General features: G+C 37.7%; 1 protein-coding gene across 1 annotated transcript in view; it reads left to right on the top strand.

The window, feature by feature from the left end:
- Positions 1–24087, top strand: part of MEGF9 (multiple EGF like domains 9) — a 114413-nt gene that overhangs the window by 71669 nt on the left and 18657 nt on the right. The window contains exon 3 of the mRNA XM_032164991.2: positions 20120–20259. Coding sequence (XP_032020882.1) covers positions 20120–20259 — 140 coding nt within the window. The remainder of the gene's footprint in view (positions 1–20119; positions 20260–24087) is intronic.

Raw genomic sequence — 24087 nt, 5'->3', positions numbered from 1 at the left:
GTAGGAAGATCACTTGAGCCCAGGAGGTCAAGGCTATAGTGAGCCATGATGGCACCACTGCACTCCAGCCTGGGCAACAGAGCTAGATCCTGTCTCGAAAAAAAAGAAACATTAGTGGAAGCTGGGTGAATGGTATATTAGAACTTTCTGTACTATCTTTGCAACTCCTCTTTAAATCTAATATTATTTCAAAATAGAAAGTTAATAAAATTGTTATTTGAAGCAGTCATTCCAGGGAATATAGATAGTATTATTTATTTGAGGGCAAAGTTGGTCCTTATGGTAATTCTTAGCCTTAAGTACAGAAGAGAAATTAGGATAAGGAAATAAACTTACTTTGTTGACCTGCCATTTTAGATGTATGACATTGTGGTTAGAATGTACAATCAAATTCATAGCCTATTTTAATGTTCTTTTTTTTCTGCAGTTTAAAATGAATAGCTTCTAAGACTCATGTTAGTAGACTTAGGCTAAAATAGAAGGCCTCTTGTTGCCACAGAGAAGGCTTTGTCTTCCTCCCTATTCCCTGAAAGAAAATTAAATCAGCATGACTTTTTCCATCTCAGATTTTTTTTTTCATAGCAAGAAATATGTTTCCTAGAGGATGGAGATAAATATGGGACTGTTCAGCTTTTTTTCCTCCCTGGATGTGATTTCTTCTCAAAATACCTAAATTTGTCAATCCTAGAGGGAGACTTGGACTTGAAGTTTCTTTAGATTTTCCATAAAAAGGGACATAAATGCTTCAGCCATGATTATTTTGACATAGTATATAGGACTAGTTTAAAAATTATGAATTCCATTATTATGGCTTTGTGTAGATTAAATGAATATTCTGGTGTGATATATTTCGTGTGTTTCAACAATTTGGAGTTTTCAATTTAGTTTTTCAGTTTGGGGTTTTCTACATACACTACAGAAGGAACATAGGCATGTTTCTCACATTGCCAAAAGCAGTAATGCAAATATGGCTTATATTGTCAATAACAAAATCTCTTCCTTCTCTTCTGCCAGTTTCCAACACATATACCATGACCATTTCTTTAATTAAGTTTTACTTTTGCTGGCCTTGAATTGATTTTCAAAGGGTTCTGCAATTGAATAGAATGTCCAATAAAACAGATATTGTGGATATTTCAAGGAAACATTTTTACAGAGAAATATATTAGCTTTCTTGACTAACATGTTCACCTAAAGAAGCTGCATAATCCAGGAGAGGCAGCAGGAGGAACAGAAGGAAATTAACATTCATTGAACACTTTAAACCTCCATTCTTGATGTTTTACACATAAAACCTCTCTGACTTCTCAGACAACTCATCCATTTTGTTCTTGGCAGCTAAATTACTTAGCGACATGGCATAACTAATAAATGGCAGAACTTAGATTTGAGCCCAGATCTGTCCGGCTCCAAGTCTCTTCCCACCGTACCCCGAAATAGAATAGGCAAAATTAGATATGGCAGTGTGAGCGTCTCAGTGTAAGTGCAAGGCTAGCTGTGGGTGAGTATGACTCATCAGTTTAGGTACTGGCCTATGGAAATATAAATCTAGAAATCAGACCTGGGCTACAATGAAAATAAATACTGAACAGAAGGCAACAATAAAAATTGTTGAGAGTATACATACAGGATCATTTGAAAGGAAAAGGCAGGAATTAGGGCATTAGGAATATTTAAAGCTAGGTCTGTGGTTTGGGTGGCAGAACATCTGACTTGCTTGGGTTTAAGTTAAAAGGCAGGCATTTGATATGTGAGAAATCTGAAAGCAAGTGTCATGGACCTAGTCATTGTGGTGGAAAGTGGAGAGGCAGGGCCACTGAGACCAGGAGCCAGGCATTGAGAAACTAGGGACAATAGTTGTAATTAATCATTAGGAATATAGGGGACTGAGGACAAAGGAACCAGTAGCAAATGGGACTTGACAGACCACTGAGGTTGATTGCCTTAAGTACCCTCTTCTTAGGTTAGGATTGATACCAAATTCAGGGTTCATCCTATGCCTGGAAGTGGGAAGTAAGTAGCTTTACCAGTCAGGGATAGGGATATAAAAAATAGAGTGAAATAAGTACAGTTAATTTAGTAGAGTAGTTCTCCAATTTTGGTCCCCAGACCAGCAATATCAGTATAACCTGGAAATTGCTTAGAAATGCAAATTCCTAGGCCCAACACCAGACCTATTGAATAAAAAAGTCTGGGATAGGGCCCAAGAATCAGCATGCTGAAGTTTCAGAACCACTGATCTATGTTGGTGGCTCTGAGTGTGTTGTCCCCAAAACCTAAGGTCAACTTTTGCAGATGCAAACTAGAACTAAGAAAGAAGGTGTTTGTTTGAGGCATTTCAACCTCTATTCTTTGTTTATATGAGAATTGTATAAGCTAAAGAGGCTCTATTCAGTAGGGTCATGATGGAATATTGGGGTTGAGCAAAACGGATTTTTCTTTGAGGGCTAGGATTTTTTTTTCTATCTGCTCTTCTTTATCTTACTTTAATGAACAAACCCGAGGGATCACAGTCTTACAAGGTTGATTGGCCTATCATGGGCTAGTCATTAAATGTCTCATTTTGCTCACCTAGAATGAATATTCTATTTCCAAGATTCTAAGAGGTTTATTTAAATGTGACGTAAAGTGTCAAGATTAAGTGCATGCTATTCACAATAGCAAAGACATGGAATTAATCCTGATGTCCATAAATTGTAGAATGGATAAAGAAAATGTGGTACATATACACCATGGAATAGTATGCAGCTGTAAAAAAGAACAAAATCATATCCTTTGCAGCAACATGGATACAGATGGAGGCCATTATCCTCGGCAAGTTAATGCAGGAACAGAAAACCAAATACCACATGTTCTCACTTATAAGTGGGATCTAAACATTGAGTACAGATGGACATAAAGATGGGAACAGTAGACACTGGGGACTACTAGAAGGGGGAGGGTGGGCGGGGGTAAAGGGTTGGAAAACTACCTATTGGGTACTACCTGGGTGATGGGATCATTCCTACACCAGACCTCAGCAACACAATTTACTCATGTAACAAATCTGCATATGTAGCCCCTGAAAAAAGTCGGTAAAAGTCAAAAGAATAATAATAAAATTTTAAAAAAGATTAAGTACATGGAAAATATTAAATGGACTGAAATGAAAACAAATATTGCACTTAGAAGTCATCAAGAGTTAATGAAGAAAGCACACATAGACTTTGGAGCCAGATTATGCAATCATTAAACAAAGTTTGCATGCCTATCACATGCCAGGCACTGTGCTAGGCACTGGGAATATAGCAGTGGAAAAAACACATAAAACCCCCCTGATTTCACAGAACTGACATTCTAGCTGGGAAGAGAGATAATAAACAAGAAAATAAAATTTATAATATATTAAATAGTAAGAAATATTACAATTTCAGATAGTGTGGCTAGGCAAGGTATGTGGAGAATATGACATTAGAATAAGGAACAAAAAGAAGTAATAGAGCATGCCATGCGGATCCCCTGTGGAAAAGTATTGCCAATAGAGAGAACAGCAAGTAGAGTCCCTGATGCAGGAAGATGCCTGATGTGTTTGAGCAACAGCAAAGTCATTGTGGCTGAAGTGGTATAAATTGGGAACAAGAGTTAGGGGGGTAGTATGTAAAGCAAAATATATACACAGATATCTTTTGATTTATCTGTATTTTCAAAAGTTTTTATACAGAAACATTGGAGAGAGGTAAAGCTATAGTAATCTAGACAGGGTGGTATTGGTTCAGGATAAACAAATAGATAAAAAAGAAAGCCCAGAAGTAAATCATATGTATAAAGACATTTGATATATGGCAGAGGAGGTACTAAAGCTTAGGGGCATAAAGGGTGGACTTATCAATGAATCGTACTAGAGTTTTGGATATCTATTAGGAAGAAAATGAGTTTGAACCTTTCACTTATATGTTATGCAAAAATAAATTTCAGGTAGATCAAAGACCTAAATGTGAAAGACAAAATGTAAAACTTAATGATATTGGGGTAGGGAGGGATTTCTTCAACAATAATACTAAAATAATAGCAACACTTAGGTAGTTTTTCCTCCGAGTCAGGCACTGTTCTATATATGTGCTTAACACATATTAACTAAGTTAATCTTAACAAACCTATGAGATAGGTCCTCTGTTTGACAAATGAGGAGCTGAGGCATAAAGAGATTAAGTAATTTATTTAAGGTCATATGACTAGTGGCCAGGATTTTAATCCAGGTATTCTAGCTCCAGAGTTCCTACTTTTTTTTGTTTTTAAAGACGGAATCTCACTCTGTCACCCAGGCTGGAGTGCAGTGGCACAATCTCGGCTCACTGCAACCTCTGCCTCCCAGATTCAAGTGATTCTCCTACTTCAGCCTCCTGAGTACTGGGATTACAAGCGCATGCCACCATGCCCGGCTCATTTTGGTATTTTTAGTGGAGACAGGGTTTCACCATGTTGGCCAAGCTGGTCTCAAACTCCTGACCTCAAATTATCCACCCACCTCAGCCTCCCAAAGTGCTGGGATTACAGGCATGAGCACTGTGCCCGGCCCAGAGCTCCTACTCTTAACTATTTCACTAAAATACTCTCCAAAATATAAAAAACATATGGGAAATACTTATACCTTCAACTGGATTAAAAGTGAAAACTTCTGTTTGTCAAGAGACTTTATAAATGAAATGAAAAGACAAGCCACAAACTGAGAGAAGATAATTACAGCACATGAAACTGACAGATGATTACTTTTACAGAAGTATATAAAGAATTTTTACAAATCAATGTCAAAAATACTTGGACAAGCTGGGCATGGTGGTGCACACCTAAGCCCAAGCTACTCAGGATACTGGGGAGAAGGCTTGCTTGAGCCCAGGAGTTCAAGGCTGCAGAGAGCTATGATTGTGCCACTGCCTTCCAGCTTGGGTGACACAGTGAGACCCCATCTCTAAAAACAAACAAAAAATACTTGGGCAGATTCCTCATAAAAGAGGAAACTCAAATGGCCAATAAGGGTGAAAAGATGTTCCATCTCATTACTAATCAGAAGAATGCAATTTAAAACCATGTTGTGATACCACTTCAAGCTGCCAGATTGGCAAAAATGTAAAAGCTGGTAGTGTCAAGTATTGGTGAGGATATAGAGCAGTGAGACCATTATTCCATTGCTGATGGGAGTATAAATTGTTACCATCCTGTTGGAAAATAGGCATTGCCCAGTAAAATTGATCATGCCCAAATATTGCCTACTGACTACTCTACCCCCATAGGGTTCAAAACTCAAAGACTGAGAACTTGGATATAAAGGACTTAGGCTTCAACCCTGTCAGTAATGTTTCAAGTTAAGCAGGTTTTTGTTTGCTGATCTGGAAACTAAGCCACCATTTATGGAATCGTTTCTCTGAGAAAATGAGTTCTAAATTATAGGCACTACAAGTTAATTTTTGGAATACAGCAAATACAAAAATTAGGTATTAATAATTACTTTTTCAGCTGGGTGTGGTGGCCCATGCCTGTGATCCTAGCACTTTGGGAGGCCAATGTGGGAGAATCACTTGAAGCCAGGAGTTAAAGACCAACTTGGGTAACATAGTGAGACCCTGTTTCTACAAAATCAAAAAATTAGCTAGGTGTGGCAGCGTGCACCTATAGTCCTAGCAACTCAGAGGGGCTGAGGCAGGATGATTATTTGAGCTCAGGAGGTCAAGGCTGCAGTGAGCTGTGATCGCATCACTGCACTTCAGTCTGGGTGACAGCGAGACCCTGTCTCAAAAAAAGAAAAATGTTAAAAAAAATTTACCCTTTCACTAAACATCTCTTTTACAATGGTTACAAAAGAATACAAATATTAACATATTTGAGAAGCAACTTCTTTGCAAGATATGTAGACCCTATATTTTGTCTCTACATTTTCTTTTTTCAAAATGACTTTTGAAATGCAGAAACTCTATCAAATAATGTAGTACTTTTTTTTTTTTTTTTTTTTTTTTTTGAGACAGAGTCTTGCCCTGTTGCCCTGGCTGGAGTGCAGTGGTGTGATCTTGGCTCACTGCAACTGCTGCCTCCCGGGTTTAAGCAATTCTCTGCCTCAGCATCCTGAGTAGCTGGGATTACAGGTGCCCACCACCATGCCCAGCTACTTTTTGTATTTTTAGTAGAGATGGGGTAACACCATCTTGGCCAAGCTGGTCTTGAACTCCTGACCTCATGATCCACCCGCCTCGGCCTCCCAAAGTGCTGGGATTACAGGCATGAGCCACCACGCCTGGCCTGGAGCACCATTTTTATGCTTGTATTTTTTCTGTTTTAAAAAAAAAACAGTGAAGGAAGTGAAAAATCACTGTCCTAGTTGAATTAAGTTAACTGTTGCAAGTTGTGGCTCTGGAAATGTGTCACATTTGATTTTTATGCCTTTAAGTTTTACTTCTGAGTTTTTAAATTTTTGAATTTTATTTTGATAAGCTCAGTTATCACAAAATATTTTTGCACTTAAGCAGTACTCTTTTTGAGTATTATGAATTTCTGGCCACCACTGCCGCAAATGTGTACAACCTATGCCACTGAGATGCTTACGGTTATTGCTGACATTGAATAAAGATGAAGAATCTTCATGAAGACTATACCACTGCACCCAACTGGAAACAGAGTCACCACCTCCTTTTCAACCAGCAAACTAAAACCCAACTGCAGATGAAAGTCCTTATCTATGGAAGCCACTCCAGAAAGTTAGGAAGAAGTAGGCTGGACGCGGTGGCTCAAGCCTATAATCCCAGCACTTTGGGAGGCCAAGATGGGTGGATTACTCGAGGTCAGGAGTTCAAGACCAGCCTGGCCAATATGACGAAACCCCATCTCTACAAAAATACCAAAAAAATTAGCCAGGTGTGGTGACACACACCTGTAATTCCAGCTACTTATGAGGCTGAGGCAAGAGACTTGCTTGAACTTGGGAGACAGAGGTTGCAGTGAGCCAAGATCATGCCACTATACTCCAGCACAGGTGACAGAGGGAGACTCCATCTCAAAAAAAAGGAAGAGGTGATTGTTCCACCAGGTGCACAGACATCAACACAGAGACACCAGAAACATAAAAAAGCATGGAAATAGGACGCCACCAAAGGAATGTCACTTTCTAGTAGCAGACCTCCATGAAAAGGAAATCAACTAATTGCCAGAAAAGGAATTCAAAATAATGATTTTTAAGAAATTCAATGATATACAAGGAAATATAGATAGTTCAGTCAATAAGAAAAGAATTTATGATGTGAATGACAAATTCAACAGAGATAGAAATCATAAAAAAAAGAACCAACCAGAAATCCTGCAACTGAAGAATTCAGTGAATTAAGTTAAAAAATACAACAGAGAGATTCAGCAAAAGAAAGAATCCAGCAAAAGAATCCCTGAAGTTGAAGATAGGTCATTTGAAATTACCCAGTCAGAGGAAAAAAAAAAGAGAGAAATGTGAATGAAAAAGAGTAAAGAAAGCTTACCAGACTTATGGGACACCATTAAGTGAACAAGTATTTGTATTGTGAGAGTTATAGAGAAGGGAAAAGGCATAGAAAACCTATTTAATGAAATAATAGCTAAAAAATTCCCAAGCCTGTGGAGAAATATGGAAATCCAGTTTCAGGAAGCTCAGTGGTCCCCAAATAGATTTAACACGAAAAGGTCCCACCCAAGGTACTTAATAGTCAGATTATTAAAAGTTATATACAAAGAGAGAATTCTAAACACAGCAAGAGAAAAGTGTCAAGTCATGTATAAGGGAACCTTCATTAACCTAACAGCAGATTTCTCTGCAGAAATCTTACAGGCCAGGAAAGAATGGATTGATATATTCAAGTTGCTAAAAGGAAAAAAAAAGTGAACCAAGAATACTATACCCAGAAAAGCTATCCTTCAGAAATAAGGGAGGAATAAAGTCTTTCCCAGACAAGCAAAAACTGAGAGAATTCATCATCACTAGAACAGCCTTACGTGAAATGCTCAAGGGAGTCCTACATCTGTAAGTGAAAGGACAATAATCACTATTATGAAAAAACACAAAAGTGTAACATTCACTGGTAGGAAAGATGGACAAAGGAGAAAGAGAAAGAATCAAACCTTATCACTACAAAAAAACCACCAAACATCAATGATAAACAATAAAGGCGGAAGAAAGGAAATAAGGATATACAAAACAACCAGAAAACAATTAACAAAATGTCAGCAGTAAGTTGTTACTTATCAGTAATAACCTTGAGTATAAACAGATTAAATCCCCCACTTAAAAGATATGGACTGGCTGAATGGATAAAAAGATATGGCCTAACTATATGCTGCCTACAAGAAATTGTCTTCACTTGTAAAGACGTACACAGACTGAAAGTAAAGTTATGGAAAAAGATATTCCACACATATGGAAACCAAAAGTGAGCAGAAATAGCTATGCCTAAGTAAGATGAAACAAACTTTAAGTCAAACACTGTAAAAAGAAACAAAAAAGGTCATTATATAGTGATAAAGGAATTAATTTAGCAAGAGGATATAATAATTGTAAATATATATGCACCCAACACTGGAGCACCCACATATATACATATTATTAGATCTAAAGTGAGAGTTAGACTCCAATACAATAATAGTTGGAGATTTCAACACCCAATATCTAACATCTCAACATTGGACAGATCATCTAGACAGAAAACCAACAAGGAAACATTTGATTTAAACTGCACTTGAGACCAAATGGACCTAACAGACGTTGACAGAACATTTAGTCCAAAAGCTACAAAATGTACATCTTTTCTTTTCAATAGGACATAGAACATTCTCCAGGATAGACTGCATGTTAGACTACAACACAAATCTTAACAAATTTAAAAGAATTAAAATTATATCAGGTATCTTTTCTGACTGTAATGGAATCAAACTAGAAATCGACAATTAGAGGAACTTTGGAAAGCTATACAAATACACAAAAATTAATATACTCCTGAATCACCACTGGATCAATGAGGAAATTTTAAAATTTCTTGGAGCAAATGAAAATAGAAATGCAACATCCCATACCATGCTATGGGATAGAGCAAACACAGTATCAAAAGGAAACTTTATAGCAATAAACACTTGTAATAAAGAACTAGCAAAATTTCAAATAAACAACCTAATGATCCAGCTTAAGGAACTAGAAAAGCCAGAACAAACAAAACTCAAAATTAGCAGAAGGAAAGACATAATAAAGATGAGGGCAAAAATTTTAAAATTGAGTCTAAAAAGCAATACAAAAAATCAACTAAATAAAAAGTTGGCTTTGAAAAGATAAACAAAATTGAGAGACCATCAGCTAGACTAACCAAGAAAAAAAGAGAAAAAACCTAAATAAATAAAATCAGAAATGAAAAGGAGGACATTACAACTGATGCCACAGAAATACAAAGGATCATTAGAGGCTACTACAAACAACTGTATGCCAAGAAATCTGAAAACCTAGTGGAAATGGATAAATTCTACTTGTGTGGAAACATGCAAGCTACCAAGACTGAATCAGGAAGAAATGGAAAACCTGAACAGACCAGTAACAGGTAATGAGATTGAATCAGCAATAAAAAGTCTCCCAATAAAGAAAAGCCCACTGGTTGCATTCATAGCCAAATTCTACCAAACATACGAAGAACTAATACTAATCCTCCTGAAACTATTCCAAAAAATTAAAGAGAAGGGAATTCTCCCTAACTCATTCTGTAAGGCTAGCATCACCCTGATACCAAAACCAGACAAGGACACAACACAAAAAAGAAAACTACAGGTCAATATCCCCGAAGAACATAGGCTCAAAAATCCCCAACAGAATACTTGCAAACCAAATCCAACAACACATTAAAAAGAAAATACACGATGATCAAGTGGAATTTATACTAGAGATGCAAGGATGGTTCAACACATGCAAATCAATAAACGTGATACATCTATCAACATAATGAAGGACAGTAACCATATGATCATCTCAATGGATGCAGAAAAAGCATTTGATAAAATTCGACATTCCTTTGTGATAAAAACACTCAAAAAATAGACATAGAAGAAACATACCTCCGAATAATAAAGGCCAATATGACAAACCAACAGCCAGCATCATACAGAGTGGGGAAAAGGTGAATGCCTTTCCCCTAAGAACTGGAAAAAGACAAGGATGCCCACTTTCACCACTCCTATTCAACATAATACCAGAAGTCCTAGCCAGAGCAATTAGGCAAGAGAAAGAAATAAAGGGCATCCAAATTGGAAAGGAGGAAGTCAAATTGTCTGTTTTCTATATAAAAGATGATATGATCTTTTATATAGAAAACCCTAAAAGCTCCACCAAAAAGCTCTTAGAACTGATAAATGAATTCAGTAAAGTTGGAGGATACAAAATCAACATAAAAAATCAGTGGTGTTTTTACACAGCAGCAATGAAATAGTGGAAAAAGAAATTTAAAAAACCAATCCTATTTAAAATAGCTCTCAAAAAAACACTTAGGAATAAATTTATGCAAGAATATGAAAGATTTCTACAAGGAAAACTATAAAACACTGATGAAAGGAAATTGATTAGGACATTTAAAAAACTGAAAGATATTCTATGTTTATGGGTTGGAAGAATTCATATTGTGGGCTGGATTCTTGGGAGGCCAAGGTGGGTGGATCACCAGGTGAAGAGATCAAGACCATCCTGGCCAATACGGTGAAACCCATCTCTACTAAAAATACAAAAATTAGCTGGGCGTGGTAGCACGCACCTATAGTCCCAGCTATTCAGGAGGCTGAGGCAGGCGAATTGCTTGAACCTGGGAGGTGGAGGTTGCAGTGAGCTGAGATCGCATCACTGCACTCCAGCCTGGCGACAGAGTGAGACTGTATCTCAAAAAAAAAGAAGAAAGAGGAGGAGAAGGAGAAGGTGAGGAAGGAGGAGAAGAAGAATTAATATTGTGAAAATAACCATACTACCAAAAGTGATCTACAGATTTAATGCTACCCCTATCAAAATATCTATGGCATTCTTCACAGAAATAGAAAATACAGGGCCAGGCACAGTGGCTCATACCTGTAATCCCAGCACTTTGGGAGGCTGAGGCTGGCAGATCACTTAAGGTCAGGAGTTCAAGACCAGCCTGGCCAACATGGCAAAACCCCATTTCTACTAAAAATACAAAAATTACCCAGGCATGGTGGTACACACCTGTAATCCCAGCTACTCAGGAGGCTGAGGCAGGAGAATTGCTTGAACCTGGGAGGTGGAGGTTGCAGTGAGCTGAGATTGCACTACTGCACTCCAGCCCAGGTGACAGAGCAAGACTCTGTCTCAGGAAAAAAAAAAAAAAAAAGAAAATACAATCAAATTCATGTGGAACCACAGAGGACCTCAAATAGTCAAATTCTGAGCAAAAAGAACAAAGCTGGAGGCAACACACTGCTGGACTTCAAAATATACTACAAAACTTTAGTAACCAAAACAACATGGTACTGGCATAAAAACAGACACATAGACTAATGGAATGGAACAAAGAATTTAGAAATGAATCCACATATTTACAGCCAGCTTGATTCTCAGAGGTGCCAAAAACATTCATTGGGAATGGGACAGTCTCTTCAATAAGTGGTGCTGGGGAAAGTGGATATCCATATGCAGAAAAATGAAACTAGACGTTTATCTCTTACCATATACAAAAATCATTTCCAAATTGACTAAAGAACTAAATGCAAGACCAAAAACTATGAAACTACTGGCAGAAAACATAGAAGAAATGTTTCAGAGCAGTGGTCTGGGCAGAGATTTTGTGAAGACCTCATCAACACAGACAATAAAAGCAAAAATAGACAAATGGGATCGGATCTGGTTAAAAAACTTTTGCACAGCAAAGGCAACAATCAACAGAGTGAAAAGACAATATGCAGAATGGGAGAAGATATTTGCAAACTATTCATCTGAAAGAGACTAATATCCAGATATCTTCAAACACCTCAACAACCAGTAAACAAATAATCAATTTTTAAAATGGGCAAAGGAGCTGAATTAACATTTCTCAAACAAAAACATACAAATGAAAAGTAGTCAACATCACTAATCATCAGAGAAGTACAAATCAAAACTACAATGAGATGTCGTCTCACCCCCATTAGAATGTCTGTTATCAAAAAGACAAAGAATAAATGCTGGCAAAGATGCAGAGAAAAGGGTACTCTTATACACTGTTCTGGTGGAAATGTAAATTAGCACAGCCATTATGAAAACCGGTATGGAAGTTCCTCAGAAAACTAAAAATAGAACTATCGTATGATCCAACAATCCCTCTACTGGGTGTATATCTATAGGAAAGGAAATTAGTATGCCAAAGAGATATTTGCATGCCCATGTTTATTGCAGCACTTCGCAATAGCCAAGATACAGAATCAACCTCCGTGTCCATCACCAGAAAAGTGGATAAAGAAAATGTATGCAATGGAACACTAGTTAGCCATAAAAAAGAATGAAATTCTATCATTCATGGCACCATGGATGAACTTGAAGAACATTATCTTAAGTGAAGTAAGACAGATGCAGAAATACTGCATGTTCTTACTTATGTGGGAACTAAAAATGTTGATCTCATAGAAGTAGAAAGTAGAATAGTGGTTATTAAAGGTAGAAAAGGGGGGAGGGGAGGATAGCCAAAGGTTGATAAACAGATACGAAAGTATACATATAGTCTTTGTATTGACATACCACACTGTACCCCATAAATATGTACCATTGTTATTTGTCAATTAAAAATAATAGCAAAAAAGGCCACTCAGCAACGCACGGATAGTCAAGGTATACTGAACTGTACCATTAAAGAGTGAAAATAGCCATAGACAATACATAAATTAATGGCTGTGTTCCAATAAAACTTTTCTTTTTTTTTTTTTTTTTCGAGATGGAGTCTCACTCTGTTGCCCAGGCTGGAGTGCAGTAATGCGATCTCAGCTCACTGCAACCTCTGCCTCCCAGGTTCAAGCGATTTGCCTGCCTCAGCCTCCTCAGTAGCTGGGACTACAGGTGCGTGCCACCACGCCCAGCTAATTTTTGTATTTTTAGTAGAGACGGGTTTCACCATATTGTCCAGAATGGTCTTGAACTCCTGACCTCAGGTGGTCCATCCTCCTTGGCCTCCCAAAGTGCTGGGATTACAGGTGTGAGCCACCGCGCCCAGCCAAAAATTTTTTTTGTGACAGAGTCTCACTCTGTCACCCAGGCTGGAGTGCAGTGGCACAATCTCGCCTCACTGCAACAACCTCCACTTCCCAGATTCAAGCAAGTCTTGTGCCTCAGCCTCCTGAGTAGCTGGAATTACAGCCGTGCGCCACCATGCAGTTAATTTTTGTATTTTTAGTAGAGACGGTGTTTCGCCATGTTAGCCAGGCTGGTCTTGAACTCCTGGCTTCAAGTGATCCGCCTTCCTTGACCTCTCAAAGTGCTGGGATTACAGGCATGAGCCACTGCACCCAGCCTGTGTTCCAATAAAACTTTATTTAAAATGTGTCCCAGGCAGGATTTGGCTCTGTTGTTCAGATTAATCATCATGACTGGGCCAGGCACAGTGGCTCACACCTGTAATCCCAGCACTTTGGGAGAACGAGGCTGAAGGTTGCTTGAGCCCAGGAGTTTGAGACCAGCCTGGACAATATAATGAGAACCTGTCTCTACAAAAAATAAATTTCAAAAAGTTATCCAGACGTGGTGGCACATGCCTGTAGTTCCACACTCAAGAGATTGAGGTGGGAGGATTTCTTGAGCCAGGGAGGTTGAGACAGCAGTGAGCTGTGATCGCACCACTACACTCCAGCCTGGGCCAACACAGTGAGACCCTGTCTCAAAAAACAAAAAACAAAACAAAGTCATCATGACTGGAGTGTTGTACTCATGAGAAAAGTTTTCAGAGGCTAAGAGATTGTATCATTGAGAGGTGGTTATTGTTTCAAGACAATTCTCTAAAGGTCTCTTGTGCTTTTGCAAGCAGAGGCACTGCCTTGTTCTGGACTATTTATTCAAGGATATTTGCATAGCAAACTGCCTTGGAAAATAGAGCTAATATCTTCCTCTGGAGTAAAGACAGATTTGCCACTGTCTAATATAATAAAAATAAAGTCTCCCCCCGGGCAAAGATCAGGTAAGCTCACTGTCCATTATAAAAGATTTGGATTCTCTGAGTTTGGGGTTCTTCTTCTGTAACAACCCACCTCATATGCAGGCATCACTGGCCCTCTTTGCATGACCGTTGGGAATTGAGGTTTGGGGACATGGTGCAAATGCTGATACTCTACTCTAGCTACTGCTTTTGTTTGGAAGAATAAACTGTCCTCTGTCTCTGAAAAAAAAAAAAAAAAAAACCACAAGAATTTCTGTCTGAATATGGATTTCCTCTAAACATATTTTAGACTGTTTGCCCTCAAAAATACAAGGAATGTTTAGCATAATAGCCCAATGTTTTCAACAATAAAGCTATCCTTTTTTTCCTCCAGAAGCCTCGCTTATTGCATAATGGTCTTTTCCATAACTGTGGAAAGACAGAGGAACACTAAATTCAGATAATCTTTTGCCAGAAAGTCCAATTATTAAGTTTCTTTTAACAAAAGAGGAGAAATTATTATTTTCTTACCTCCACAAAGCCATGACCCAGACATGAAATTAAGAGTTTTTAATAACTTTTCATTTTATTTTTCCATATAAAACCTTTTTCTAGTTGGAAAAACTTTTTCTAGCTACCTTTTAAAGTTTGATTTTAATATATTGAGCGAGTTTATAATCAGCAGTTTGCTATTACTGATTTCAGACTATTTTAATTACTAGTTTCAGTCTCTTCCCAAAGTAAATTGTTTTTTAGTTATTTAAAAATAGCTTAAAATGTTATTTTTAAGTTCATTTTTAAAAGTGGAGGAAGAAGAAAATTGATACATTTCATTATCTCCTTATTGTGTTTCTTATTGTCTTCATGTCAGAATGTCAACATGTATACTGTCTGAGGAAGAAGGAAAGGGGAAAAGCAAAGTTCCCAAATGACCACAAATGAATTAATTTTCTCTAATTAGAAATATGGGCTGGGCGCAGTGGTTCACACCTGTAATCCCAGCACTTTGGGAAGCCCAGGCGGGTGGATCACTTGAGGTCAGGAGTTCGAGACCAGCCTGGCCAACATGATGAAACTCTGTTTCTACTAAAAATACAAAAATTAGCCGGGCGTGGTAGTGCATGCCTGTAGTCCCAGCTACTTGGGAGGCTGAGGCAGGAGAATCGCTTGAACCCAGGAGGCGGAGGTTGCAGTAAGCCGAGATTGTGCCACTGCACCACTGCAGCCTGGGCGACAGAGCAAGACTCCATCTCAAAAAAAAGAAAAAGGAAAAAACTATGTATAATTTTTAAGTTATCCTGTAACTGCTTGAGTTAAAATTGATAATGTGATACCTAAAAATATACATACACACGTACTTTATATCTTGTAAATCTTAGGAAGAAAATAGACTTTCTTGATAACAAAAAACATGCCAAGACATTTAACAATTTAGAAATAAATCATTAACTAGTTGGTAGAAAAGCAAGTCAGGTCCAGCTGGCTTTGATCCCATCTAATGTAGGATTTTGCAGATCCTTTCTCTTCTTGATTAAATTTTTTTTCCCCAAAACTGTTTCTTCTATGTGTTTATAATGTGCTCTCTTTTTCTAGCCATATTTTTGCTACAAACTAGTAATTATCCCTTAATTTTTTGCCTTTTTTCAGTTTTATTAACAGAATTTTAAAATTTTAAATTACTTATAAATTTTAAATTTTAAAAGTAAGTAACTTAGTCTTCCCTGTCTTTGCCAACTGGGAATTCTAACCTACTTTCTGTAGAATTCTCAGAAAATATTTAAGATCTAGGATCACTGTCATCATGTTCATAGTTGCTTTCATTTTTGAGTACCGAGTATGTGCCAGACACTGTGCTAAATGCATTGTGTATGCAATATTTAATATACTACAAAGGTTGGTATAATTGTCTTCACTTAACAAATGAGAATACAGAGGCCAAGATAGAATGAATACTTTGTGCCAGCTAGTCACTAGTAGAGCTAGAATATGAACCAAACTCTGTTTCCTCGGGCTGTTTTTTTCCATAAACCCTGATACTCCTTTCCTGTATTATACCCATCCCACCTAATCAATGTGACTGTAAAATAATGGAAATTCTGAAGCTTCTCCACCCACTCATCTTAAACAGAATCTTTAAAAAGATAATTTGGCTTGTATTCATGTGACATAGATATGTACCATATCTTGAGATGATACACCAGTGAATTTTCTTTTGAAAAAGTAATGACTATTAGTGTTGTAAAATATATTATTATTTATATATACTTAAAAAATGCTTTTTTCTAAAGTGTTAAAACCTTGCAGGAATTGTTCACGCCCATGAGTATGTAAATTCTATAACTGAGCATTACTACCACAAGAAAATCTGAGAATCCCTTTTGGGATAATTTAAGAAATGTGTAGTATATCCATAGTTACACTTAATGCAGTGTAGCTCCACAATGCTTATGCTTCCTTTATGAATAATTCTATATTCTTTTTTTCTGATAAAATTTTTGTGCTATCTTGGTACTTTACTAGCAACACGTCATTAAGACCAGATTAGCAAATTTTATCTTAAATTGTTAGCTGATCTCAATAGTATAGTTGTCTGATTTCTATTTAAAATCCACTTCTACACCTTTATTCTCCAGTTATGAAGCTGTGGGGTTTGGTTCTTTCATTTCAAATCTATGGATAAGCATAAGTGGTCTGTTAACAGCCTTTTTTTTTTTTTTTCTTTTTTGGTTTCATTACATTTATATCATTGACCTTTGCTTCAGAAAGCATTCAAGTCTTTAACAGAGAGAGACCATGAAAGGGAGTGTTGTAAAGTCTTTATTCTATGAAAGAAGTCACACAGGCAAAGCTTTATATTTGCTGAGTTATTTCTTTTCTTTCTTTTTTCTTTTTTCTTTCTTTTTTTTTTTTTGTGAGACAGAGTCTCGCTGTCACCCAGGCCAGAGTGCAGTGGTGCAATCTTGGCTCGCCACAACCTCCACCTCACAGGTTCAAGTGATACTCCTGCCTCAGCCTCCCGAATAGCTGGGACTACAGGTGTGTGCCACCACGCCCTGCTAATTTTTGTATTTTTAGTAGAGACGAGGTTTCACTATGTTGGCCATTCTGGTCTCGAACTCCTGACCTCGTGATCCACTCGCCTCACCCTCCCAAAGTGCTGGGATTACAGGCATGAGCCACTGCACCTGGACGATTTAAATCTTTTTATAAGAGACAGAGTCTCCCTGTGTCGCCCAGGCTGGAATACAGTGGCTATTCACAGGCCCAATCATGGCACACTCAGCTCAAGAGGATGGCTTCAATTCCCTATGATGTCATTTCCTGCCTAACCAGTCAGCACTTCTGGCTCCCTGGTTTCACCCCACCCACCAAGTTGTCCTTAAAAGCTCTAATCCCTGAATACTTAGGGAAACTGATTTGAGTAATAATAAAGCTCTGGACTCCTGCACAGCTGGCTCTGCATGAATTATTCTTTCTGTATTGCAATTCTCCCATCTTGATAAATCAGCTCTGCCTAGGCAGTGGGCAAGGTGAACCCACTGGGTGGTTGCAGGATTAGTCTCCTGTGTTTCGTTGGTCTGTGGGACTTTATGAGAGACAGGTTTAATTTGAGATAAGTGGACCCAGCTCTTTATTCCTGTTTAACTGCAGTTGGAGTAGTTCACGCAGCCTAGAACTCCTGGGCTCAAGTGATCTTCCTGCCTCAGCCTCCTGAATAGCTGGGACTACAGGCATGTGCCACCATGACTGATAAATTTAATTCTTATACATGCAGAAATTGGCCTTGGGCCATAAATAACATGATGCAAAAGCACTAGTAGTGCAGCCTCACAACCAAAATTCCTCACTTCATTTTTTTTTTTTTTTTTTTTTTTTTGAGACAGAGTCTCACTGTGTCACCCAAGCTGGAATGCAGTGATATGATCTTGGCTCACTGCACCCTCCATCTTCCGGGTTCAAGCAGTTCTGCTTCAGCCTCCCGGGTAGCTGGAACTACAGGCACACACCACCACTCTGACTAATTTTTGTATTTTCGGTAGAGGCAGGGTTTCACCATGTTGGCCAGGCTGGTCACTGGTCTTGAACTCCTGACCTCAAGTGATCCACCCACCTCAGCCTCCCAAAGTGCTGGGATAAAGGTGTGAGCCATGCGCCTGGCCTATATTTTCTTTTAAAAGAGAGAAAAGCACCTTTTATTTTTCTTGTTGTTTTAAAATCTGGCCATGCATGGTGTCTCATACCTGTAATGCTAGCACTTTGGGAGGCCGAGGCAGGCGGATTGCTTGAGCTCAGGAGTTTGAGACCAGCCTGGGCAACAGGGGAAAACCCTGTCTCCGCAAAAAAAATACAAAAATTAGCCGGTTGTGGTGGCACATACCTGTAGTCCCAGCTACTTGGGGGGCTGAGGCAGAAGGACCACCTGAACCCAGGAAGTTGAGGCCGCAGTGAGCCAAAATTGCACACTGCAGCCTAGGGGACTAAATGAGACCCTTTCTCAAAAAACAAAAACAAAAACAAAGACAAAGAAAAATCACCCAGGAAAAAATAAAGCATGGTATGTACACTCAGACAACTACTTTATCAAGATTCATTAAGTCACTTCAAATCAGCAATTAAGGAGCAGATCCTCCAGATAGAAAGTCTTTTAGTGCCCCAAGAATTATTAAGGGAAAACCCACTTTAGGAATAGCAACTACTTTGGGAACATTGCTATATTATGGTTACACAGTATTATTAAGTGATTTTGTGTTCGAAACTAATACCTTCTTCTTGTAGGTTGTGGGTTAGGCAGACATCATCATTGAAAGTAACTGTTTATCCTTTTGTATATTGAATAATGTATTTAGAGGAATAAGGAGTAAGCATATTTTGATTAACATTTTAAAACCTTTGGAAATAAGCTGATGAAGCATTGCAAGCCATTCTTTGAAAGGTACATTATGTTCTTTATAATTTTCTGATAGTATAGAAGGGCTTCGATTGACTGGTTCTTTCTTATTGAGTCATAAAATATTCCTGAATTTTATTTTTTATGAATACAGGTTTTGTTTGCTAGATCTTTAAGTACCCTGGGATATTCTTGTGTAAGACTGTATACGTGTGTGGCTTCTTTTCTTTTTTCTTTACTAAATTACTTAAGATTCATAGATTCATGCTTGATAGTATAAATTAGATAATGTAAATTTTTGTTGCATTTTTAAAAACATCTCCTATACTATGATCAGTATAAATTTTAATTAAGCTTTAAACGTCAAAATATTTGGGTTTATATCTCTGAGAACCTTTGACTTTGTTAGGCTGCAGCTTCTCTTCAAGCAATAAGATTTCTCAGCCTTTGTTAAAGACCTGAAATTTACTTGCAGTGAGAAAAGAGACCAAGATTTATTCTGGACAGGGCATAAACACCATCACTGGAGTCAGGACCTATATAGATGGTGAATTGTAATGCTTTGGATCTACAGAATGAAGCTTGATACCTAAGTGGATATCAAGTTATTTGGCAGACAGATTTCTTGTACCAATTTAGAGTCAATCTTAGGAGTAGATAGTATGCTGGGGAAAAGTCTGGCTTTGTATGAATAGACTTGACTTACTAGCTGAGGACAATAACTTTATCCGAATTTTCTCAGTAGTAAAATAAGTATTATGACCCTCACCAGGTAGAACTACCTTGAGGATTAGAGAAAAAATATATTTATTGACATAAGCCCTCAATAAATGATAGCTCATTGTATCATCATCATCATCATTATTACTCCTGCTTTCAAATGCCTCCATTTTAAATTTTCTGTAAAATTGTTAGCTAAGAAATTGCATTATGCAATACACTAGACAGCTTTTAATAGCAATACAGAATTTGATAGGTGATTTCTTTGGACACAAGGCTTTGAGATATGGTAAGTATATATGATTTACATGAGCTGGGCTTTCTTTCCCTTCTGGGGTGTTACGCAATACAACTTTTAAACTGATGTACTTTTATTCATTGTCTTTGCTTTTATTTGCAGTTCTGGGAAATGCCAGTGCAAAGTGGGTGTCATTGGCTCTACATGTGACCGATGCCAAGATGGATATTATGGCTTTAGTAAGAATGGCTGCTTGCCCTGCCAATGCAATAATCGGTCTGCCAGTTGCGATGCCCTCACAGGTAGGTACTTTCCTTAACTTTGTCATGTAATTATTCCACTGTTCTTTTAATTTGGAAATCTTTCAGCTATAGGTTGATTCTTCTGAAATAGTTTGGAAGGGCCTTTATCTTCTAAGTAGGATGTAATAGATCACAGCAAGCCAAACTCCTGCTACAACAGACTTGAAAAAGTACGTAAATTAAAAAAAAAAATCCTATACCTATGGAGGCAAGGAGAACTATAGGAAGTAAAATTCCAGAAAGGTTGGAACTCTTCCTAGGTAAACTGATGATCACCAGCCATTGTCTTTCAAGGGGACATTTGCTGATTCTAAGCATAGGCAAAGAATGAGCTAGACCCAAGCAAAGGAATTCTTCTTTAGGAAAGAGATAGAAGAAATGTTTTTGGCGATCATTTGAGGCTTGCATGATGGTTGGAAACAAGAGGATCCCCAAATGCAAGGCCAGCTTTCCCACAGGATATTAGCTGACTATGCAAAAGATGGAAGGCTGGGCCAGAAAGGTAGAAAAAAATCGCTGTCTCTTTCAGTCTTGTGCTGAGGAGACAAAATCCCTTTAGAAAGAGAGGGCCTGCTATGACATTCAATTGTCTCCCCCTCAAGATGTTCTCAGACTCTGAAGGTGCATGCAGTGGGACCTAGGCTCAAATTACCAAAGGCCAATACAGATCTCTCACAGTCTTTTAGGGCTAAGGAGACACAGGCTTGCTAGGCTCTCAAGCAAAAGCTTTAGAGGGCCATGACCAAGAAATAGTAAGGAACCAGAAGTTGATTAACTCATACTAAAATTATAGTCCACCCTCAAGCTGCCTCACCTTCTGATTGGATTGAAGTAATTTCTCTCATTATATCTGCCTAACAGATGAAAGGGGAGCCCTCTCTGGTTCTTTTATATACTGTGTCCGGCATACAATAGAAAATACTGGACAATGCAAAGACAGAAAAATGTGACCAATACCAAAGAGAAAAAAAATGAACAATGGAAGCAGACCCTTAGGTGATCTAGATGTTAGAGTCAGCTTAGAAAGACTTGACTAAAGTTAGTATTTTCATACAATAGAGGGAAAATCAGACAAAATAGGTGAAGAGAGGCAAAATTTCAATATAAATTGGAATCTCTAAAAAATCAAATGAACAAACTGGAACTGAAAAATACAACATGTGAATTAATAACTCATTGCATTAATCTAACAGTAAATTGTACACAGTGAAGACAAAGTTGGAAGACTTGAATACAGTACAATTAAAAATATCCAAACTGAAGCATTTCGAGAAAATATAATGGGAAGAACAGAGCAGGGAAGATGTGGGACCCAGCCAAAAGGTTTAGCATAAATGTAATTGGAGATCTAAAAAGAGAGGAAAGAGATGTTGGATCACAGTAATATCTGAAGAGAAAATGACCATGAATTTTCCAAATTGATTAAAGGCAATAACCGACAGATTCAGAAAGCTCAGCAAACCCTAAGCAATATAAAAACAAAGAAAACCACATTTAGGCAAACTTAGTCAAACCATTAAAAACTAAAGCCAATTAACTTCTGATCTTAGTTTTCCTAAATGTAAGAATTAAGTATCCTTCCTTGGAAACATTTTTTTTCCCAAACAAACAAACAAAAAAATCAGGACACACTAGTCTGACAAGTACAAGTGTTTTTATGAGAACAGGGTGGCAAAATATTTGAAGTCAAAAGTACCCTGGAAAAATCGGTTAAAAGTTTATTCTTCGTTCAAATATTCTATAGTGAAACAAATTGATTTAGAAGAAATTGTATTTTTTTTTTTCTTTTATGTGATCTTGTCCCTGCCTATTTGCCAGTTTTATCTTGTGGTGTTCTTTTTCTTTACATCTGTGATCCAGTCAGACTGGCTTTTATTTCTAAAACAAGGCATGTTCCCTGGTCCCAGGGTTCTCATATATGATCTTTCCTCTGCCAAGAATGGTTTTTCTAATCCACCTCTACCTCCATCCTTGACCCCTCTGCCTTATTAAATCATATTCTTCCCTCGGGTCGTCAATTAAAGGCCACTTCATTAGAAAGCATTTCCTGATGCTCTAGGCTTAATGGTAATTTCCCTATTATATGCTCTCACATATACTTGTATTTTTTCATAGCACTTTTCACAGTTTGTAATTGTATATTTATTTGTGATTCTGAGTCACATATGGCTCACTCATGAGGGCAAGAACATTTTTTTTTCACCATTGTATACACAATCTCTAGCATGGAGCTTTAGTGTATAGTAACTGCTCACTAAATTTTTATCAGATAAATGAACAAATGAATGGAAAGACATACAGAGGAAAGATTATTTTCAATACTGAGTAACAACAGGAATACTTCATTATACTGAGTCGATTAAAATTACTCCCTAGATCTTTTACAGTACCGAAAAGCAGTCTACATTGCTGGTTCTCAGTTTTAATTTTTCTTACTGCAATGAGGCCATTCTCTTTACTGTCATGTAAGTGCTGACCTGTCCTTGCTCTGGAGATAATTTAAGGCAAAATAATTCTTTTTCATGGTTATGGTTTCTGAAAGCAGCTAGTAGTGAGAGAAATAAGTGGTTTCTTTGTTTGGAATTATAATAAAAGTGGAATCCAACGTGAAGGAGTACAAATACTTTATTTAAAATTACAAGCTTTATATAAAACCACTCTTGTCAAGTGACTTTATTTTCAACAGTGCTGTGATAAGGTTGCCCTCTGGTGGCCACTTACTATGTTTTCACAGTCCTATTTTTACCCCCTCTGCCGTTTTTCTATACCTTGTGTTTTAGATTGAAGTAGATTTTCAAAGTACTCTTTTTTTGCAGTAAGATATATTTGGATAAACATTTTGGAAAGCAATTTGACAGTAAGTATTAGAAATCTTAAAAATTCTTCTTTGATCCGGTAATTCTATTTCCAGGAATCTATTGTAAGGAAAGAATTCTAAATTCTTAAGAAGCTTATGTTCAAAGATGCTCACCAAAGTGGTAGTTACAATTTTAAAGTTAGACTACCCAATTTCTCATAATAGGGTATTAAGTAAATACTATTATCTAAACAGTATATTATTAAAAACACAGAAAACCAAATGTTGACCTTACCTTGAGCAAGTTGCTTAATCTGTTTCTTCATCTATAAATTTGATATAATAGCAGTAACTGCCTAGTGGGTTGTCGTGAAAATTAAATGCAATACATTTGTACAGCCTTCATATAGTGCCTGGTCCATCACAAGTAATCAGTAAATGGTAACTGTTGTTACGTTCTCGATAAAATGTTTTGTTTTGTTTTTTTCTGAGACGGAGTTTCACTCTTGTTGCCCAGGCTGGAGTACGGTGGCGCGATCTCGGCTCACTGCAACCTCTGCCTCCTGGGTTCAAGCGATTCTACTGCCTCAGCCTCCCAAGTAGCTGGGATTACAGGTGCCCACCACCACACCCGGCTAATTTTTTGTATTTTTAGTAGAGACGGAGTTTTGCCATGTTGGTCAGGCTGGTCTCGAACTCCTGAACTCAGGTGATCCACCTGCCTCAGCCTCCTAAAGTGGTGTGATAACAGGTGTGAGCCACTGTGCCTGGCTGATAAAATGTTTTAAAGAATGATGTATAGCAATATGAGAAAGTGAAAGAAGCAAGGTATAAAATGACATATGCCATATAATTAGACTAGTTAAAAAACAAAAGCCAAACCCCTGTAAATGAGGAAAGATTACAAAGAGAAGTACTAAAAATCTTTTTTTTTTTTTTTTTTTTTTTTTACCCGGTTTTTCTTTTTTTCCCCTGGGTGGGGGTGCCGGGCCCCTGTTGCCCCCCGCCACCCCTTCCCCCCTGGGTTCAGC

Source organism: Hylobates moloch, unplaced genomic scaffold (assembly GCF_009828535.3).
Source record: "Hylobates moloch isolate HMO894 unplaced genomic scaffold, HMol_V3 SCAFFOLD_10, whole genome shotgun sequence".
Classification (NCBI taxonomy): domain Eukaryota; kingdom Metazoa; phylum Chordata; class Mammalia; order Primates; family Hylobatidae; genus Hylobates; species Hylobates moloch.
Note: the sequence above shows the minus strand (reverse complement) of the source record. Positions and strands in the feature narration are given on the sequence as shown.